At 48.4% G+C, this 14,959-nt stretch overlaps 1 protein-coding gene across 1 annotated transcript in view; it reads left to right on the top strand.

Moving 5' to 3' along the window:
- Positions 1-7,321: 7,321 nt before the first annotated feature.
- Positions 7,322-14,959, top strand: part of LOC116374782 (uncharacterized) — a 13,715-nt gene continuing 6,077 nt past the window's right edge. The window contains exons 1-5 of the mRNA XM_031829489.1: positions 7,322-9,286; positions 11,987-12,141; positions 12,701-13,107; positions 14,508-14,580; positions 14,677-14,959. The exon at positions 14,677-14,959 is cut by the window's right edge and continues 624 nt beyond it. Coding sequence (XP_031685349.1) covers positions 7,332-9,286; positions 11,987-12,141; positions 12,701-13,107; positions 14,508-14,580; positions 14,677-14,959 — 2,873 coding nt within the window. The 5' untranslated portion in view covers positions 7,322-7,331. The remainder of the gene's footprint in view (positions 9,287-11,986; positions 12,142-12,700; positions 13,108-14,507; positions 14,581-14,676) is intronic.

Genomic DNA, 14,959 nt, shown 5'->3' with positions numbered 1-14,959 from the left:
CTAACCAGCCTACTTCTATGTTAGATTCAATGTTAGGAAGACTTAGTCCTTCAAGGCCCCAAGAGTTACAAGCAGAAGGCACTGAACGGCAAACTCTGGAGGCCACCACTAACCAGCCTACTTCCATATTTGGATCAATGCTAGGAAGGCTTAGTCCACTGAGTCCACCACAACCCCAACAGGCACCAGGCAGTGAAGGCCAGATGCCTGAGTCTACTGCTAACCAGCCTTCTTCAATGGTTGATTCAATGTTAGGAAAGCTCAGCCCCATGAGTCTTTTCTCCAGAAAGCCATCTCCTGGAGAAACATCCTCCCAACCAGATGAACAGAGGAGTGGACCTGTGTTGATCAGTGCGTCAAGACAAGGATCTGTGGATAGGTCCAAGAGTCCTGAGAGGCAAGGCTCCCAGAGGTCAGGTAGTGGATCCGGGGAACTCCTCCCAGATACAGGAAGTGGCTCAGTGGAGATTTACCCAGAATCAGGAAGTGGTGGATCCACGGAGCTCCTCCCAGAATCACAATGTGAATCTGTGGAGATTTTCCCAGAAACTGAGTCATCTGGAGAGATTCTTGGCGTTCAGGCGAGAAAGGCGCCCACTATCATTGAGCCAAAACCTGATTGTGCACCACTGGCAGGCCAGGCCAATGCAGAGGACACAGGGTTCTTCAGCAGTTTTAATAAATCCCTCACTAGCCTCATAGCAGCAGCACCAGAAGGGCCGCCTGTCCAGACTGAGACACCTCCTGCCCCTTCTGGAATGTTCTCAATGTTCTCCAGATCTCCATCTCCAGAGGCGCCTAAAGCAGAAGGGGGAATGCTTTCTGGCTTCCTTAAGTTTGCCTCTGGGGAGGATGCCAATGCCCCTAGAGTGCCCCCACCCAGCTCTGTGAGGACCCCTTCTCCTGCTCTAAGCCGCGCCGCACTCCTTGAAAGTGTACCCAAAGGAAACCCGGACACAGGGTGGTTCTCTAACCTCTTCAAAGCTCCTCCGAATGAGCCAACTCCGCAAGCTGCTGTAAAGCCACCGGTACCCGTACCTGCCACTCCTACTGTGACACCTGCAACTCCAGTGACCCCAGAAAAACAAGAAATCACTGTTCCTGGTGCAGATCCGACAGTAGCACATGCAGATCAACCACCAGGTGATGCTTCATCACAACTTGAAAAGGATGTGACATCTAAAGACCAAAGCCAGGAACTCCCCAAGCCTCTGGAAGAAGCTAAACCGTCAACCCAGACAGAGCCCCAAGCCCAGCCTCATGGTTTGCTCTCTGGTTTCTCTGGGCTGTTTTCTTCAGGTCCACCGCCAATCAACAATCAAACTCAGAATCAGACAAAACAAGCGACTGCAGCTCCACAACAGGGAGGTATGTTTTCTGGCTTTATGAAGTTTGCGTCTGATAATGTGTCTGCCCCTGCAGCACAGCCACAGTCTGTTCCTCCAGGCAGCCAAGCTATCCAAACTCCATTAAATACAACCCAAAGCCCTCCACCAAAGTCTGCCACTCCCCCACCCCCCATTCAATCTGGAGGAATCTTCTCTGGGTTTATGAAAATGGCCTCTGACACTGTGGCTGGTTCTCAGCCCCCTCAGACAACACCAGAGTCCCAACATGGACAGACTGATCAGCAGCAATCTAATAGGCAAGGGTCAGAACAAGCTGCCACACAAGGCACTGCTCCTCCAAGTCAATCAGGAGGATTTCTGTCAGGGTTGATGAAATTAGGCTCTACAGAAAACCTTCCCTCAACAGTAGCTGGTCAGCAGCAGCAGCAACAACCAGGGGGTCCAGAGCAGCAACCACCAAACCAGCAAACCGACCAACCAACTCAGAAGCCACCTCAGCAAGCAGCACCTCCATCAACTCTGCAGTCAGGTGGAATGCTGTCTGGATTCTTTAATAAGATAGTAGAGTCAGTAGAGCCTACACCATCTCAACCAACACCAGCTCAACCAGGACCAGGCAGTCAAGCGCCTAGTCAATCACAACCCCCACCCCAACAACCAGCTGCCCAGCAAGGTGGGTTCCTTTCTGGCCTGTTTGGCATGGGTGATGCCGCAGCTAACCAAGCCCCTCCGTCTCCGCAGCAGCAATCACCTGGCCCGCCTGGGAGTCAGCCGTCTCAGCAGCAAGCAAGCAGGCAAAACCTGCAGAAACAAGGTCAGATTCCCCCCCAGCAGCAGCAGCAGCCCCCTAGTGGTCCTGGTGGAATGATGTCAGGGTTCTTCAATAAGCTTGTAGATTCGGGCCCCCCTCAGCCATCCTCTGGGGCTCAACCTGGCCAACAGCAACAGCCTAGGCCAGGTCAGATTGCATCCCAGCAACCACCACCTCAACAGGGCGGTTTCCTGTCTGGGCTATTTTCCTCAGGTCCGCCCCCTGCACAACAACAACCACAACAACAACGACCCCAGCAACAACAAGGATCACCTAGTAGTCGACCAAACCAACAGCAGCAACTGGGTAACAGGCAGCCCTTGCAGAGGCAAAATCAGATTCCTCTACAGCCTGTTGCTGCTGCTCCTGAGCAGGGAGGATTCATGTCAGGGCTATCAGGGCTTTTCGGTGCCCCCCAACCACCTCCACCACAGCCCGCTCCCCAGCAGGGTAATAGGCCAAATGCCCCAGGCCAAGGACAAACTCAAAAGCAGCAGCCCCCACCCCAACAACCACCTGCCCAACAAGGTGGATTCCTCTCTGGGCTTTTCGGCATGGGCGCTCCTGAAACTCCAACCCCTAACCAGCCACCCCCTGCACAGCAGCAACAACAAGCCAACAGACAGAACTCTCAACAGGGAGCAGCTCAGCAAGCGGGTCAGCCGCCAAACAAGCCTGTCCAGAATCTACCTCAGGCTGAATCAGGTGGACTGTTATCTGGACTGTTTAACAAGCTCACAACCACCACAGAGGAGCAGACACCACCTCAACAACCTATGCAGCAACAACAGCAGACACGTCCAGGTGGTCCAACTAAGCCTGGACAAGGCCGGCCACAGATTCAACGGACCAAGCAGGTGGAGGTCCAGTCCTCGCAGGATGGTGTGGGTGAAAAAGACCCAAAGGGATCACAGAAAGGATTTCTATCTGGACTCTTTGGTGCAACGGAGGAGGCACCATCATCCAAGACACCCATCTCCCAGCTTAACAAGGATGAACCGAAGACCAGTACAAGTGGCAGCTCGCCAGGTTTCCTTGACCGTTTACTTCCAAAGCAAAACAAAGAGGAAATTCCCATTAGTGTTGCTCCAACCGTCCCAACAAGTTTGGACACCTCTGGTAGTCAGGTGCCTCAATATATTCATAATGGACAGGATCCTGCCATATCCCCAACCCAACGCTATCTGGAGGAAGTCCACCGTCTGTTGTATGGCACAGCAGAAGAGTATGGGTACCAGGACCTGTTGTACAACTTTGCAGAGTATGGTGTCATTCCTCCCGAGCTTTATGAGCATCAGCTTCTCATAGAGGCCCTCCTTTGGCAACAGCTTAATGATTATGCCCTCAGCGAAGCCCTCTCTGCTCAAGTTCAGGAGTGTTACCAGACAAGGCAAGGGTACATACAGCTAGCAAATGGACAATCATCCTGGCAGAACCATGGGGTTTGGAACCCCAAAGACATTCACACCGGTCAGTTCCACATACCCTCACATCCTTGGAAAGACCAGATAGCCCAACCATTCCAAAATGGCTTCCGTGAACCCAAGGAGGAGGATCTTGTGCTATTTGACATGACTTGCAGGAACAAGAAGCCCTGGAGCAGCTGTGACCATTTGAACATGAGTAATGATATTAGCAATCACGATGGGATGGTGAACGGAAAACCCTGGATTGTGTCAGGGAGTGCTGTCAATCTGTCCAAGGAAAATAATCAAACAAAGCGGATTCGGTGCCAATCTCTTACTGAAGGGATCCATGGAAACACCCATGAATTTGGGCAAATAGTCAATCAACATGGCAGAATCTCACCACCAAAGAAAGAATTTGATCAGAATTTGGCTACAGATTTTTCCAAACGGATTGATCAGAAGTCGGCTATGGAGTTTTTCAAACGAATCGCAGCTAAAATGGGTCCGAAGGATTTGACCGTTGGCGCTACGGATTTGAGCCGTTCAGCAGGGATCAATGGAGATGTAGATGATGACATGTTCGTCGATGAGTCTGAATGGTACCAGCAGTGGCTCTCTCTGTTGGAACAAGGGATGTGGTGGCCAGGTGAGACAGGGGATTGTGGGTACTACATCTATACAGACGAAGAGTTCATCTACTCTCTGCTGACTGACAGAGCTGGTAAGCACCTCTATGCATGTGGTGCACCAGAGGATATACAGATGTTGGGACAAATCACAGAAAACATTGCTAACATCCTGAACAAGCAAAAAGAAAAAGACAAAGTCACTCTATGTGGCTTCAAGATTCCTCTCTACAACAAGGAGGAGGCATTCTGGGCTCCAGGTCAGACACAAAGAGAATCTCATCTCTTCAATGCCCCGGAGGACCTCACCTCAGCCTTCAAGAAAGGAGACAAGATAATGAATATGAACATGGAATCCTTCTCTCAGATGTTCCAGGAGTCTGTAGTGGCTCAGACAGAGCAGCCAGTAGACTTCTCTGTGTTTAAGCTGAGGAAGGTCAAAATTGAAACACATCAAACTGACTTTTACTATCATGAGGAGCCATTGGAGGCTGCTGATCTCAGTAGCAAATCACGAACAGGCAGCCATGGAGGTCCCTATTGGCAGAATCATGGCATAAAAGGTTCACCTGATTTTGTGTCTACTAACATATCTGATATGTCCTCTAGAACCTATCCGCAACCTAATCGCCCTAATTCTCCAATTCCTGAAATTAGGATAGCATCTGCAGATGAAATGCCTGCTGACCAGCTAAAACAGAAGACATCTGTCCTTTCAGCTATTGGAGGGTTTGGGACTGCTGCTGTATCTGATTTAAGAAAAGATACATCTTCAATTCCAACAGCTCCAATCCCAAATGGAGACCCTGTACCGTCAGCAATGTCTAGTAGGATTCCAGTGCCTGCCTCAGCGACTTTTAGAAACCTCCCAGAAACCCCTTCTGCTCCTGGGTCACAACCAGGATCTGCTCCATCAGGAAGAAAGCTTCCTCTAACACCAGGCGCTGCTAAAACACCTACAGAGCCCACTGTGCAGGAGGCCACCTCCATTGACCAACAGGCAAAGAGCATGCTCTCCTACGGCTTTGAGAGTTTGAAATCCAAAATTGTGGATGTGCCAAGTAGTGTGGCTCACCCCACAATGCAACAGGAGCCACCAAAGCCAGCCACCACGGCTACTGGCCGAATCTTACCTACACCCCCAACTGCAGCAGTGAGTTCACCGGCGGTGTCTTCACCACAGAGAGCGGGGCTTGTCAGACAGTCTTCGCAGTCACAGCAGCCCACACCACCAATAAAGCAGACAAACAAAATGACCTCTGCTATAGGAATGAATCAAACCAGACCTGTTGGATATCAACAACCAGCATCTTTGAATACTACCAATAGAAATGTGATAATAGACAGAAGATCTGCCTCACCAGTTGTACAAGAACCAGTAAAACCCCCTCAGCCACCCGTGCCCAAATTTATGTTAGCTGATGGGAGTTTGCAGCACCCAATGAACCCAGTTTCGTACAATACTTGCCTTTATCGCGTGAATGAGCTCATTGGCACATGTACAGACCCTCGGCTAGGCAACAGAGCAATGGACTTCTCTGCAACCGTAGCTAAAACAGAAAAATGCACAAAATCGAAGGATTCAATGCAGAGAACTGAGAAATCTGCTGAAATACCTAAAGAAGTTGTTGACTTTACAAAGTACAATTTGAAAAGAGCTAAAGAAAAGCTTCAGCACAAGGCGAATACAGCTAAACAGACACCGGCGGAAGTTGAAGATTTGACAAAGGAACTTGAAGAAGAGGAAATTGAATGGACTCATGAAGATGAGCTCAACTCCCAAAGAGTTCCAATAATTTCTGCTAGTCATCAGACCTCTCTCAAACACAGTGTACAGTCCCATATACCAGTCAGAAGATCGCCCAGCCCAGAAATTAGGGGTGAGTATGAATCTTCCTCTGTAACCAATCAGAGACCAGGACCTTCCTCTGTACCAATTCAGAGACCACAGCTTGAACGAAGATCCTCTGCATCAGTTCAGACTTACCATTCTGAGTCAGCACCAGCTAACTATATCAAAGGTGCAATGGACATGTCCCCAAAACCGTTCCCAAAACCCTCTGAGAAGGAGGCAATGGCATTATCGAAGAGAAGACCCTCAGTTGTTGCTCCTTTACCGGAAATGTCTAATCGCCGTGGATCTGTTGACTTATCTTTTAAAGTTGTGTCCCCAGAAATTCAGCGACAACAACCACCTCAGTTACCTTCTCCAACTGTTTTTCAGCAGCACCTTCAGCAAAGTCCAACGGTGACTTGTTCTCCAAGTCCTGTTATGAGACAGCCTATTGCCAACGGAAGGGCGAGCTTTGTCCAGGTACCATCTCCTTCAGCCCAGTCCATTGAATCCATGTACAAAACTAGACAAACTTATCAGGCCACAGCACCAGCCAATTCAACCAAAGCCACATTGGACATGTCCCCAAAACCATCTCCACAGACATCTAGTACTTCAGCTGAGATGCTACCAGATAATGTTAATACTGAGGCAATGTCCTTATTGAAGAGAAGACCCTCAGCTGTGGCTCCTTTACCAGAAATGTCTAATCGTCATGGATCTGTTGACCTGTCCTTGAAAGTTGAGTCCCTAGAATGTCCAATTGTAACTCCTACCCCAGGCCCTGTTCTGAGGCAGCAGGTTGAAAACAGAAGGGCAGTCTTTGCTCAGGAACCATCTCCTTCAAACCACTCCATTGGCTATACACCAACAACATATCAGGCCACAGCACCAGCCAATGCAATGAAAGCCACATTAGATATGTCCCCAAAACCATCCCCTCAACCATCTGATAACAAAGCTGACATGCCATCAGTGAATCTTGGTACTGAGGCAATTTCTTTATTGAACAGAAGACCCTCAACTGTTCATCCTTTGAAGGAAATGTCTAATCAACATGGATCTGTTGACCTGTCCTTAAAAGTTGAGTCCCTAGAAAGTCCAATTGTGACTACTTCCCCGAGCCTTGCCAACAAAAGGGTAGTCTTCGCACAGGAGCTATCTCATTCAAACCAGTCCATTGGCTATATGCCAACAACTGGACAAACTTACCAGGAGGCCACAGCACCAGCCAATGCAATGAAAGCCACATTGGATATGTCCCCAAAACCTTCCCCTCGGCCATCTTTTGATTTAGCTGATATGCCGTCAGTGAATCTTGGTACTGAGGCAATGTCTTTATTGAACAAAAGAACCTCAACTGTTAATTCCTTGAAGGAAATGTCTGATCGGCAAGGCTCTGTTGACCTGTCCTTTAAAGTTGAGTCCACAGAAATTCAGGGACATCATCTACCACAGTTACGGCAAGTCGTAACTCGGGCTCAATCCGAGCAGGGTTTACAGCATAAAAAACCTCTCCAGAATGCGGCTGGTGTCCTTGCCAGAAAACAGTCGCTGTCAAATCAACCGCTCACTGTTCAAACTCATCAGGCAGCATCAGCCCCAGCAAACTCTGTAAAAGCAGCTCTGGATATGTCTCCCAGGCCATCAATGCCATCGGAGGGCCAATCTGAAATGACAAGCAAGACTGGAGTAATATCTCTGGTGAAGACCAAACCTACAGCTAGAGATGTTGCCTGGAAAGACTCTGTTGGTGTTCCATTGATAGTGGACCAGCCTCCCAAAATACAGGTGCAAATACAGCAGGTAGCCCCCAGCCCTGTTTTACACCAGCCAACTGCTATATCTGCTTCAGTGGTTCCCACAGAACATTTAATTCCAAATCAATCTATGAGAGTATTGCAGCCCTCTGCTCCTCAGCCTTACCAGACAGCCTCAGCTCCTCGTCAACCTTATCAGACAGCTTCGGCTCCAGCAAACTCTATAAAATCTACATTAGATATGTCAACTCAGAACACACTTGTGAGACAGGCTGAGGTATTGACAGATCTTGACCATTCAGATGCAATGGCATTGGTGAAGGCTAGGCCATTGACCGATACCAGAGCTCAGAAGGACTCTGTCGGTGTTCCTTTGATTGTAGAACCACCTGCTCCCGAGAAGCAACCAACTGTTCCCAGGCAACAAATGCCTAAAAATATTGGGCAAGTGCCTCCTTGTGTTCCAACCTACCAAACAACCTCAGCACCAGCAAACACCATCAAAGGCTCCTTAGATATGTCCCCAAATCCACTCCAGAGACCACCTGAAATTACCACTGAACCCTCTTGGACTGGAGTAATGTCACTAGTTAAAAGCAGGCCCACTGTTACCAAGATTAAGTCTGTTGGTGTTCCTTTGATTTTGGAACCATCTTCTCAGCTTAAACAACAATTGTTGCAGGAAGCCCCTACAGTCCAAGCCCGAGCAAAGCAACAGGAAAGACCAGGCATGAATGGAGTCCACACAATAGAACCTCTGCGCCAGCAGATCCCCATGTACCACAGGAACGGGGTTCTCTCGCTTACAAGGCAGCTAAACAAAGACAACCAACCCCTCAATACACCTATGGACTTCTCTGCCCAAAAAAATAATCCCCAACCTGTGGCCGTCCGTTACACTGTATTGGAGGATGGGCAACCTATGGATTTCGCCAATGTGAAGAAAGAAAGGGTTGAAAGAAGGCCTATTGGAAAGAAGCCACTTCAGGGCGCTGTTGATCTGAGTGTGGAGGTTGAAGATAACAAACCTATAATCAGAACTGATCAAGAAGTAAAGGATCTTTCCTCTCTAAGGGGTTCTATTTTCTCACTGTATCAGTATAATAACCTGCAGCAAACCACAGCCTCTCATATTGAGGTCAGACCAGATGCCTCTGTTTCTCCAGATCAGAAACCATTGTTTTCTAGAGAATCCCCCATATCAACACAGCCCTCTGTGCAACCTAGCATGCAGTTCAGAAGGGAAGCCATAGTCACACCATCACAATTGGATTATTCACAGAAAAGTCCATTGAATGCTTCAACTCTTCATAGTCCTTCACTTCGAAGACAAGTAGAACCTCCTCAAACCTCTGTTGCTCAGGTCAGAAGGATGTCCATCACACACGACAGTTCCCAACAGCATATTAATGGTCCAAGTGTCATTGATCCTAAACAAGAAACACATAAAGTAGTTCTGCAGGAACTACAACAACAACAACAGCAGCAGCAGCAACAGCAACAATATCAACAGCAGCAATATCAACAGCAACAATATCAACAGCAACAATATCAACAGCAGCAATATCAACAACAACAAAATCAGCAACAACAATATCAACAACAACAACAATATCAGCAACAATATCAGAAACAACAACAATATCAGCAACAACAACAGCCTGACATGAGAGGTTTCATAGGTAGAACTCAGCCAGTGGCTCAACGTGACACACCCTCCAGACCACGGATTCTTATCAAACAACCAACAGTGGAAAGCTTGAATGAGGAAGGCCTGAGGGAAGGGATAGCGATGACCATTCAAGCACCTGATGGATCCCAGGTTGTTCCTCCACCTGTGAAGAGTATACATGAGATACAGGGTAGTACACCTATAGCCTCAGTGACCATCCACCTACCATCAACAACAACAACAACTGTGTACCCAACCACTGAGACCTTTGTGGTTAGTGTCTCTCAAGCAACCACACTACATGGCCCAGCTTCTACAGCACCTGTGGTAACAGAAGCTCAGACTAAAGGATCATTATCCAGAGTTATTGTTCTGACACCTGAGATGTCTCCAACTCAAACATCAGCAACATCACCAACCACCGACACTTCAGTCAAAGGCTTGGTTTCCATGTTCAGTGGTGTAAGCCCTCGAACCTCAATCACAACTCAGCAAGCACCCGTCATTCCTATTGTTTCTATCTCCACACCGACCCCTGTGGCATCTCCAGCTGTCTCTCCAACTGTCTCTCCAACAGTTGATACAACTATCCAGGGATTGGTCTCCAAGTTCAGTGACTCTACCACTCATAGTACTATAGCACATGCAGAATCTGTCCCAGCAAGTTCTCATACTGTAGTGATGCCTGAAAAAAGGAGTGTGATCCCCCAGCCCAACACAACAGAAGTAGCATCGACCCAAGATGCCGCTCTTCCATCACCTGTTCATGATCTACCAGATCTGGTTGTTAAATTGACTGAGAGTTCCAAGGTGTCAGAGGAAGCAGCAGGAACTACAACTGCTGAAGCTTCAACACCCAAGCCTACTATTCAAGATCTCAATTTAACATCTCAAGAAGGGTCAACACCAGTTGTCTCTCCAGCTGTATCGTCAATTCCAACTGAGACACCAGATAGAACTTGTATGTCCATGTTAAGTGGCACTAGCCCTCTGGCATCTCCAACCACAACCCCAGCTGCTTCTCCAAGTATTGAGACACCTGGTAAAGTTTTCATGTTATCTAAAACCAGTACTTTGGTATCACCAACCACAACCCCAGCTGAGTCTCCAGCTGCTTCTCCAGGTATTGAGACACCTGGTAAAGGTTTCATGTTAATTGGAACCAGTCTTCTGGCATCACCAACCACAACCACATCTGAGTCTCCAGCTGCTTCTCCAAGTATTGAGACAGCTGGTAAAGGTTTCATGTTAACTGGAGCCAGTACTTTGGCATCACCAACCACAACCCCTGCTGCGTCTCCAGCTGCTTCTCCAGGTATTGAGACACCTGGTAAAGGTTTCATATTATCTAGAACCAGTACTTTGGCATCACCAACCACAACCCCATCTGAGTCTCCAGCTGCTTCTCCGAGTTTTGAGACACCTGGTAAAGGTTTCATATTATCTAGAACCAGTACTTTGGTATCACCAACCACAACCCCAGCTGCATCACCAGCTGCATCTCCAGGTACTGAGACACCTGGTAAAGGTTTCATATTATCTAGAACCAGTACTTTGGTATCACCAACCACAACCCCAGCTGAGTCTCCAGCTGCTTCTCCAAGTATTGAGACACCTGGTAAAGGTTTCATATTATCTAGAACCAGTACTTTGGTATCACCAACCACAACCCCAGCTGAGTCTCCAGCTGCTTCTCCAGGTATTGAGACACCTGGTAAAGGGTTCATATTATCTAGAACCAGTACTTTGGTATCACCAACCACAACCCCAGCTGAGTCTCCAGCTGCTTCTCCAAGTATTGAGACACCTGGTAAAGGTTTCATATTATCTAGAACCAGTACTTTGGTATCACCAACCACAACCCCAGCTGAGTCTCCAGCTGCTTCTCCAAGTATTGAGACAGCTGGTAAAGGGTTCATGTCTATGTTAACTGAAACCAGTCCAATGGCATCACCAAGCGCAATACCAGCTGTAACCCCAGCTGCAAGCCCAACCACTGAAACATCAGGCAAAGGACTGGTCTCAATGTTTACCAGAACAAGTTTTGATTCTCCTTCATCAGCTCTATCTCCAATTCCAAGTCCTCAAATGTCCCCAGTGCAGAGTCCTGCAGTAGGTCCAACAGCTGAAATGGCATCTAAAGGCATGCTGTCAAAGCTTGGTCGATCCGGTTCAGAGCCACTCCAACCACAGTCAGAGCAGACACCTGCATCCTCTCCAACAGAAACTTCACTCAAAGATATCCCATCACAGAACATTACAAGGTCTGAATCGATTACTTCCCCCCAGGGAAGTTTAATTGAGGAACAAGAAGTAACTGTCCCTGAACCAGATAGAACATTTTCATTAACATCGGCTGCAGTTGGCTCAAACGCAAGTCTGTCTGAGGAGAAAATAACTCCTCCGGATTATCTCTCCATAGTGGTTCAATCCTCAGAGAGACTTCCAACTGATGGTTATTTACTGAGTGAGCCTCCTCCTGTTCCTCGGAGGAGACTACCTCACCTATTTATATCACCTCCAAGTCCACAGAATGAAACCCTAGGAGAGCTTGACAACCTGGACTCAAGTGCACCCTTTATCCAAAAACAGGAAGCCTTAGAGGTCAGTATTCCTGGGGAGTCTACACCCACTGAGGTAGTTCCCCCGGAGCTCCAGGATTCTCTATTCTGCAAGATCAGTGAGCAGTCTACCCCTCCTCAGGATGAGACAACAACTGAAGTCACTCTTCGCGAGACAACCCCATCACTAGAGAAGCCCGCAACTACACCACTGGAGGATTCTGTTCTTAGTCAGAAAGACTCTCTGCTTGAAGTAACAGCCTCAGAAGAAGCTATGTCAGTTGTTGAAGTTAAAGACAGGGCTGTAGTAATCAGTGAACCAGTGTATGAGGATTTGTCACCCAAGGAAGAGAGCTCTACTCCCGAGGTAACGTCATCTGAAGCCGCAGTGCCTCCTGAGATCACAAATGAAAAGGATGCTGCTTTTGAGTCCAGTCCTGAACCTTCTCCTGAAACAGAGAGTCTATCACCTAAGGAGGACATTTCAGTCCCAGAGGTTGCTCCACCAGAGGCCACAGCCCCCAAAGAACAAGAGAAAGGCATTTTCTCCATGTTTGGTGGCTCCAGTGCCAGTCCACAACAATCTGGATCATCAATACTCGGAGGCATCCTCCCTGGCTCCTCGACTCCAAAAGAAACTCCTGGAACAGGTTTGTTTTCCATGTTTGGTGGCCCCAGTGCTCAGCCTCCAGCTGGACCCAGAGGCCCAGCACCAACAGCACCATCTGGAGGAATGTTTTCTATGTTTGGTGGACCTGCTGCTCAATCACAACCTGGCCCAAGAGGGCCTCCACCTCAAGAAAAAGGGCTATTTTCGATGTTTGGAGGATCTACTCCTCAGCAACCACCCATGCCTAGAGGTCCCCCTGGACCCGGTCCACAAGGTCCTCACATGGGCCCAAGAGGTCCAATGGGTCCAAGAGGACCTATGGCCCCAAGAGTTCAAGGTCCAATGGGTCCAAGAGGACCTATGGGCCCAAGAGGTCAAGGCCCTCCAGGCCCAAGAGCTCCTATGGGTCCAAGGGGCCCTCAAGTTGGTGCTGCCCCACCAAGAGGCCCTCCAGCTGGGTCTTCTATGTTTGGTGGTATGTCTTCAATGTTTGGTGGCCCTCCAGCCCCAGCCTCAGCATCTGGAGGAATGTTCTCTATGTTTGGTGGATCCAGCCCACAAACACCCCCCAGTCAGAACCAAGCAGGTGCACCACCAGTGACCTCCATACCACCAGAGCCAGAGGGTCTAGGATCTAAAGTCTCTTCCATCTTCTCACTTGGTGGAGGAACTGATCAGAGCAAACCTAAGACTAGTGGCTTTGGAATCCTTGGCATGTCATTCATGGAAGACAAAAAGCCTGAGGAAATGAAGCCTGAAGAAACAACTGTTGAAAAGGAAGAGGTTGCCCCTGAGCAGGCAACATCAGAGACAAAGGATATTATGGATGAAACTTTGACTCTAAATGATCAGCTCATTAACAAAAATATTTTGGAGTCTACACCAGCCGTGTCAGTGGAAGGTGAACTAAGAATGGATGAGAAACTCGATGAGGCTAAAGAAAGTACTACTCCACCAATAGATACTCAGCCTGAGGTGGAGCCTCTGCCGAAAGCAGATGAACCTCCAGCAACAGAGCAAACTTTAGCACCAGTTGAATCTACCACCACTGAACAACCAATATATATTGGCAAGCTCTTTGAATGTGAGAAACCAATGGAATCAACTGAGGTGAAATTAGATGACACGGAGCAACAATTGGAAACAGAGAAACTACCAGAATGTGAAACACTAGTAGAAGCTGATAAACCAGTAGAATCTGAGAAGCCCTCGGAATCTAGCATGGTTTCAGTGGAAGCAACTGTGGGATCAGAGAAGAATGATTTGGAATCTGAGAGGGCTGATTTGGAACCAGAGATGTCTGTCATTGAAATCGAGGCTGTGAAAACAACAACAGCTACAGAAACATCTGCTCTGGCAGAGGTTGAATCAGAAAAGGTTGGTATAGAATCTGAGACCATAACTATAGAAGCAGAGAAAGTAACAAAGGAAACAGAGAAACCTGTGGAATCTGTTCCATCTCCGACTGAGGAGAGACCAGCTGAAAAAAGCCATCCTTCAGTGATAGAGCAACTTCAGGTGACAGGGCCTAGTCCTCCACCTCCAATTGGGCAGCAGTATCCTCCTGGTCAGATGTCACAACAACAACAGCAGCCCAGACCAGGCATGGCAAGACCACCTGGCCCACCAGGTCAAAGAATGGCAGGTCCAAGGATGGGAGGACCCCGTATGGGAGGTCCTAGAGGTCCTGGCCCAAGAATGGGTGGACCAAGACCACAACAGAGGGCCCCTGAGCCATCTGGATTTGGTGGATTCATGTCCATGTTTGGTGCCCCTGCTGCCTCAAACAAACAAGCAGCTTCCAGTGGCTTTTTCTCATCCCCACAGACTTCATTCTTTGGGTCATCACCTGTTCCTCCTCCTGCTTCTGGTCAGGCGCAGCAGAAAAGCTCCTTCTTTGGTCTGCCAACCAACCTCCCCACTGAGTCCCTGACCAGTGACCTGTTTGGTATGTTTAATAAAGAGCAAGAGCCAACTAAACCACTAGAAACTTTACCTCAAGAACCCACAGGACCTTCTGAAAATGAGACTGTCTCTGGGATAGGTGATGTAAAGGACAGTTGTGACCCTGTAAAGTCAGCACTGTCAGGAGAGGCAGATGTGACAACCGAAGGAGGGCCAACTGAAGATACCCAGAGGCCTAGTGAGGAGGAGAAAGAAGCTCTTTCTGAGGGAGAGGTAACCCATGAGGAGCCTGGTGTCGTTTCTCGAGAGCCTGATTCTTCAGGGGTTGATAAAGCTGGACCACCTCCAGCTGCAGAGCCTAAGGGCATGTTTGACATCCCTAGTCTGGCTCCATCTACATTCGGCTTCATGTCTGGAGCATC

This window comes from Oncorhynchus kisutch, linkage group LG8, assembly GCF_002021735.2.
Source record: "Oncorhynchus kisutch isolate 150728-3 linkage group LG8, Okis_V2, whole genome shotgun sequence".
NCBI classification, from domain to species: Eukaryota; Metazoa; Chordata; class Actinopteri; order Salmoniformes; family Salmonidae; genus Oncorhynchus; species Oncorhynchus kisutch.
The sequence above is the reverse complement of the archived record's forward strand: the minus strand, read 5'-3'. Positions and strand labels throughout refer to the sequence as shown.